This window comes from Rhipicephalus sanguineus, unplaced genomic scaffold (genome assembly GCF_013339695.2).
Source record: "Rhipicephalus sanguineus isolate Rsan-2018 unplaced genomic scaffold, BIME_Rsan_1.4 Seq517, whole genome shotgun sequence".
NCBI lineage: Eukaryota > Metazoa > Arthropoda > Arachnida > Ixodida > Ixodidae > Rhipicephalus > Rhipicephalus sanguineus.
Window position 1 is genome coordinate 4024 of NW_023615416.1, and position 7067 is coordinate 11090.

The 7067-nt window shown below is 52.2% G+C and overlaps 1 protein-coding gene across 1 annotated transcript; it reads right to left on the reverse strand.

The window, feature by feature from the left end:
* Positions 1-243: 243 nt before the first annotated feature.
* LOC119377625 (uncharacterized) lies at positions 244-4389 on the reverse strand (the record flags this gene model as incomplete). The annotated part of the gene is made up of 4 exons (XM_049411614.1): positions 2900-4389; positions 1130-1834; positions 570-699; positions 244-405 (listed from the first exon to the last, which is right to left on the reverse strand). Coding segments are annotated over exons 1-4 (2327 nt in total), but the record flags the coding sequence as incomplete, so codon positions are not given.
* Between the last annotated feature and the right edge of the window lie 2678 nt (positions 4390-7067).

Consider the following 7067-nt stretch of genomic DNA (forward strand, 5'->3'; position numbering starts at 1 on the left):
TGGTGGTGGAACAACGTTTATTGATGGCACAGCTGCAATATATATAGTGCAGGGGGGAAAGGGTGTTGGGCAAGGGAAACATGATATCTTAGTTCGTGGCAGGGGTAATCAAAGAGGGTGCAAGACGGTGCGCGCGCACAGCTGGCTTGGCTGGTCCGTAGCAGCGAACAACAACTAAACATAACATTTCTTCCCTCTTAATATCAGAACCGTTGTATAGGCTTCCGGATCCGTTTCGATCGCCTGAGTAGGGGCAGCTCCTGGTCCGTGGTAGCCGCCGTCGCTTCGACGTCCGGTACCTGCTGCGCCAGTCGATCGAAGTCGTCAATGTGGCCCGTCGGCGGCTGTTCCGCCGCGCTCGCTTCCTCGTCCTCTCCGCGAATATCTGGCGCTTTCGGGGCCCCGCTGGTCGCACCAGACGAAGTGGGAGTACTAGTTGGGTGAGCTCGCCCGTCTGACCTCTCACTTGCCGTGGTTCCATAGGCCGTCCTTCCAGGTGTACCTTCATGACGGTGGCGGACTTGGTCGACATGCCGCTGCACTACTCCGGCTGGAGTCTCCACCTTTACCATCCTGGCTCCGGACGTCGATTGTACGTGCCCAGGTGTCCATTTTGGCCCAGTGCCATAATTCCGCACGTATACACTGCTGCCTGGTGAGACAGCCCAGTCGTCAGTGCCTGCTGCAGAAGCGGTGGACCTGGGCGGCAAACACGTGTCCAAGCGCGAACGTAGCTGGTAGCCCAAGAGCAATTCCGAGGGGGACTTGCCTTCCCTTTGGGGGGTGCGCCTGTAATTAAACAACAGCCGTAATAGGTTATCTTCCAGCGCCCCTTTTGTCATCTTGCGCAACCCATCCTTCACAGTTCGAACTGCTCTTTCGGCGGCTCCGTTCGATTGCGGATGGAATGGCGCTGTCCGCAAGTGCACGATATTATTCCTTCTTACGAACGTAGCGAACTCCTGGCTTGTGAATTGGGTGCCATTATCAGAAACGATGGTGTGTGGTACTCCGAACCGGCAAAACATGCTTCTCAAACAGCGAACAGTGCAAGCTGTGTTCGCGTGCCTCATAGGAACTGCTTCAATCCACTTAGTATGTGTATCAACCACCACAAGTATCATCTGACCTGCTATCGGCCCTGCAAAATCTATGTGGATCCGGGACCACCTGTCCAATGTTTTGGGCCAGCTTACTGGCGGGGCTGCTGCCGGCATGGGTAGGTTCTGCACGCAGTTTTTACACTGTGCCGACACGTCCTCTATGTCCCTGTCAACACCAGACCACCAGAACAATGACCGTGCGACCGATTTCATGGACGATGAGCCCTGATGCGTTTCGTGCAGAAGCTGTAACATCCTTCCCTGTGCCGAAGCCGGTATGACAACCCGGTTTCCCCAGTATACTAGCTTGTGGGCCCACGAGAGTTCTAACTTGCGGTAAAAAAACGGCAGCAGCGATTGCTCCATTCCTTTAGCAGTTCGCGGCCACCCATGCAATATATAGCGTATGACACGGACTAATACTGGGTCCTTGGCAGTTTGCTCTTGTAGTTCGTGGGTAGTGACAATACCTTCATCCAGGGCATCCAAGGACAAGACGTACTCGGGAGGGTCGCCATCCGACGGTGGACCTGAAGCCTCTGCTGGAAGCCTGCTGAGGGCGTCGGCTGTCAGCAGTTGTTTTCCAGGCACGTACTGTAACTTGTACTGGTAGCCGCCCAGGAACAGTGCCCACCGTTGAATTCGAGCTGCCGCCATTGTCGGTGTCTGGCGATCGGGCCTCAGGAGCCCGAGCAGGGGTTGATGGTCGGTGACCAAGGTGAACTGCCGACCTAAAAGATAATCCCGAAAACGAGACACGCCAAAAATAAGTGCCAATGCCTCTCGCTCCAGCTGTGAATAGTTCTGTTCCGCCTTTGTTAGCGTTCTGGAGCGGAATCCAATTGGCCTATGCTCTTTGCCTTCAGAATGAAACAGAACTGCTCCCACGCCATATGAGGACGCGTCGCATTCTAGCTTCAATTCTTTGTTGGGGTCAAAATGAATTAAGAGTTGCGCGTTCTTCAGGCCCTCCTTGGCTTTTTCGAATGCAGCCTGATGCGGTGGCAGCCACTCCCAGCGCGCTTTCTTTTCCATTAGCCGGTACAACGGAGATAACAGCGAGGACATATTCGGCAAGAAGCGCGCATAATACGTGATCATGCCCAAAAATGAACGCAACTCTGTGACATTACGTGGTCGAGGCGCTTGCATGATAGCCTCTACGTTCTTTTCAATGGGATGCAATCCTTCTCGATCTATGCGATGCCCAAGGTACGTGACTGAAGGTTGTCTGAACTTGCATTTGTCGGACCTAAGTTTCACTCCGTACTCTCGAAACCGTTCAAATACTTCCTTGAGTAGCCTTCCGCTGTCACTGCTACGCTCCGCCACCAACACGTCGTCAAGGTACGCTTGGACGCCGGTTAACCCGCTAAGTATCGCATCCATTTTCCTTTGAAAAATAGCCGGCGCTGAAGCTATGCCAAACGGCAGTCTGTTATAACAATACAGACCGCGATGAGTGTTAATGACACACAACTTGCGCGACGCGTCGTCCAGTGGTACTTGATTGTACGCGTCCTTCAAATCCAATGTGCTGAATGTTTCACCCCCATTTAGGGTAGCAAACATGTCCTCGACAACCGGCAGCGGGTAATGCTCCACATCACACGCTGGGTTGAGAGTGACCTTAAAGTCTCCGCAAATTCGAACATTACCATCTTTTTTCAAGACTGCTACGATAGGTGTAGCCCATTCCGCATGTTCTACCGGCGACAACACCCCCAGAGACACCAACCGATCAATTTCGCTTGAGACCTTATCACGGAGCGCGTAAGGAATGGATCTGGCCTTACAGAATTTTGGCGTCGCCGTCGCCTTGAGCTTCAGGCTTGCAGGAGGACCTTTGATGAGCCCAAGGTCTGCCGATAAGACGTCTGCGTAGTCAGCAAGCAGGCCGTTCACCAAGTATCCGGCTGAACTTGGAACGGCAGGCAAATCCGGCGCTGTCAGCTGTACAATCGGCACGCCCCTTTTGCTGAGCGCTGTTATTAGGTCACGTCCACACAGACTCGGTCCTGCGCAGTCAAGCACCATTAGTGTGCACATGACAGACACATTTTTGTATCGCACAGACAGTTCTAGTTCACCCAGCACGGGTAGCCTTCCCGCGTAGCACGATAACTTTAATCGAGAAGCCGTCAAGCGTGGCCACTGAGCTCTGTGTTGCTCGTAGATCTGGCGCGATATGACGCACACTGGAGACCCTGTGTCTATTTCCATGGGTAGTTCCACGTCTCCCCAAAGAAACTTGCGTCGTATCGGCGGTTCGAGTCCGTTTTTCTTTTCTGAGATCACGGTCCAAACTTGTGCTGCGCTGGCTTCGTCGCTATCCTCATGGCTAGACGCGGTTTGCGTGGCTGTCAACGCTTTTACACTCTGTACCCGCTTTCCACCTTGCAGGTTTGCTGTCGGTGCCTCATAGCACAATCGTGCCAAGTGCCCGCGCCGCCCACAACGAAAACAGCGCGCTTTAGCCCACCGGCAGGCGTTTTCATCATGCCTCGAGCTTCCGCATCTTCCGCACGTTAGCGTTGCGCTTCCGTTGGGGTTATCCCGAAATGACCGCGGACGGGCTTGCACTTTGAGAACTGCTGGTGCTTCTGCGCTCATCTCATTAGCGTCGTTTTCCGCCGCTTCCGCGGAAATGACTATCGCTTCGGCCTCTTCTAGTGTCAACCCTTCCTTCGTCAGCAGCTGCTTGCGCAGGCTATTTGAGCGTACGCCGCAAATAATCCGATCCCTTAACATTCGGTCTAATGCACTGCCAAAGTTGCAATTATCCGCTATGCGCCGTATGTCGACGAGGAACGCTTGAATCGACTCCCCTTCCTGTTGGCAACGCGTGAAGAACTTGTAGCTCTCTGCTGTTTCATGACGCTTGGGGTCGTAGTAGCTATTTAGGGCTGCAACTGCTTCAGCATACGTGAGAGAATTGGGGGTTTGGGGCGCGATTCGCCCAGCTAGCACTTGAACTGTTTGCGTGCTAAGAGCAGCCACTAGCAGTGCACGTTGCTTCTTCGAGTCGGTAATGTCGTTGGCTTCAAAATATGCCTCTGCCCTTAGAAGATATGGTTTCCACTTATCTCTGGTATCGTCGAACAGCGGTAGCTGAAGACAGGCCATGGTTCTCCTTGGTCCTTCACGTAGAGGCAGTCCAGTTTCACCACTGTGTTCGTCTACTTTCACCGCATGGTCGGTATTCGTGACACTCGTCGCCACTGTAATAACTGGGCCGCAGCATATACAACACGCTAGCTGGTGGTGGAACAACGTTTATTGATGGCACAGCTGCAATATATATAGTGCAGGGGGGAAAGGGTGTTGGGCAAGGGAAACATGATATCTTAGTTCGTGGCAGGGGTAATCAAAGAGGGTGCAAGACGGTGCGCGCGCACAGCTGGCTTGGCTGGTCCGTAGCAGCGAACAACAACTAAACATAACAGTTCCCGTTAAATGGCGTTATTAATGTGGCAGAAAAACGCTTACAAACATTCTGCCATCATCCCCTTCTAGCAACCGTGCGGTGCACGAGGTATTAAATTAGCAGTTGCTTTTCATCCATTGTGATGGTGGTGCTTGCCTAACGTGAATTTTGGTTGGTGTGCTGGCTGTCTGCTTTATAACAATGCATTACATTTTGGATATGTATTCATATGACTCAAGCATACATTGTCTAGCCTTGCTCGCTCCTCCAGAAATACCCCAGAAAACGCAACGCTAGTTGCACTTCGTTTTGATGAATGTGAAGTCGGTGCTGCAGTGTGATATCCGGCGAACGTCAGACAGTGAAATGCCCCTTACAAATATAGGCGTGCGCACGGGGAGAGTGCAGCCCCCGCCCCCCTGATTATCTAAAGGGGCGAACATTCTGCCCTATACCTCCACTCCGTCGGACATTTCACGTAATTTTTTTATGCGCAGGTTTAGGGCTATGGATGTTTGTTGACATTAATGGCGGCCGAGCACGAAATCGGTCACTTCCACTTTTGAAATTGCGGAGCATGTTTTCTTAGGGAGTCGACCCCGCTGTGAGGGGGGGGGTGCTATGGTCCGACTTGACCCCCTCTAATGGAGAACCGCGGGGGGCACGCCAATGATTACAAACAACTTTCCTGGTGAGCCTAAGATATGCGCACTACGCAATTTACACTAATACAAGATACACCACGTAAGCTTTCGTTCAAAGCACGGCATAGGCAGCAGGAGCAGCTTGCTTTTTAGGGGCGAAGCTCCTTATGCCGTGGGTCTGTCCATCCTCCGTTTGTAGCGTTGTAGTAGCCACCTCTAGCTCGTGAGAAGCGGGCGTTCTGGTATGCAGTAGAAGAAGACGACGTTGACGAGTGAGACTCTCGTGCGTGTTCGCCTGTGTGGCATTCTTTCTTCTTTACTGCGCGCGTTCTGGTATGTAGTAGGAGAAGACGACGTTGACAAGTGACACTCTTGGCACGCTTTCTCTTTAGCTCTGAGTCGCCAGATGGAAGACAAGGCTGCGGAACGGAGGGCACGGAAGGCGGCGGCAGCGCTCGCTCGCAGACAGAATCCTGAGGTGAGAGCCCGCGAGGCCGAAGCTGCACGTCGACGCCGCGAAGCAGATTCCGCCGTTCGAGCCCGCGAAGCCGAAGCTGCTCGACAAGCTGCACGGCTGCGGCGGGAAGACCCCGCCGTTCGAGCCCGCGAGGCCGAAGCTGCACGGCTGCGGCTCGAATCGGATCTTCAAAATGTGAAGGACCGTGAAGCGGCGAGAAAGCGCGCGTACTGACAGGCAGAGCCCGAGGCTGTGCGAGCATGTGAAGTGGCTGCAAAACGCATCAGGCGAGCTCTGCCCGAAGGCGCCGACGCGCGCTTCCAGCGGGACTTCCTTGATAACAGTTTCGGCCATAGTTGAGGTGTGTGCAACAAATTGTGGTTCTCAAACAATCTAGTCACAATATCTTCCATCAAGAAGGACCACGCTCGCGCCAATGCCATCGCAGTGCTGCAGCGCGAGTTCGCTTCGCCCCACTCATAATCATTCACCACGTGGATATGCTGTGATTTTTTTTCTCTTTCACGGTATTTATTACAAATGTGCGTATTTGCATACATAGCGAGCAAAATACTCAAATCGACCTATACCAGCGTACAATCGTTACGCAGAAGTCCTCAAAGGTTATTAAAGCAGTACATTTCATGAAGAGTGAATACCAGTCCGGTTGAAACTGTAATTGTTGATAAGTGTTTTTGCTAAAGAGCCATGTGAATGAAATGCAACCGCTATGATACCATGGGTTCTTTGCTGGGGGCGAGTGTGTTCAGGATAAATAATGACTTCGCTGCGCAAAAAACACGAGGACTAGAAGGAAACAAAACAGACACAACGGCTTGTCTGTGTTATGTGATTCATCCTGGTGTCGTGTATTTTACACGGTGTATTTATTAAGAAGTCATAGGCGGCTACTTGCTGGCGGCTTTGCATGAAATGCATGCCCAGAGTGCGTGGAATCTGCCGGAATGTTTTTATCAGTGAAGCTGTTTAGAAAATTGCTCCTTGTGAGTCTATCGCAGAAAAATATCATCATCATAACGGGTGTGTGCCACAGTGCGGCCGCCTGAGAACCAGTGCGCAGAAAGAGAAAGAGAAAGAAAGGATGTATAGAAAGAGCGAGAGAAACAAACCGAGAGATGGAAAGAAAGATATGAAGAAAGAGAATCAGAAAAATTCTTCCCGAAAAAGACGTTTCACTTGGCGGGATTCGAACCCGCGTTCCCGCGATCCGAAGGCTCACCTCCTAATTGCTCGGCTCTCCAGGCACGCAAGCAGAGTGCGGCATAACCTTGTATAGTATAGTGTAGCATGGAGGTGGGAAAGGGAAGTGAGCGCATGGTGAAGAGATGTTATGGTGAGGAGGAGGCAAAGGAGGAGGGGAGAGTAAAGCGTAGCACGAAAAGAATGAGAAAGGAATAAATAGAAAGAAATGCAGA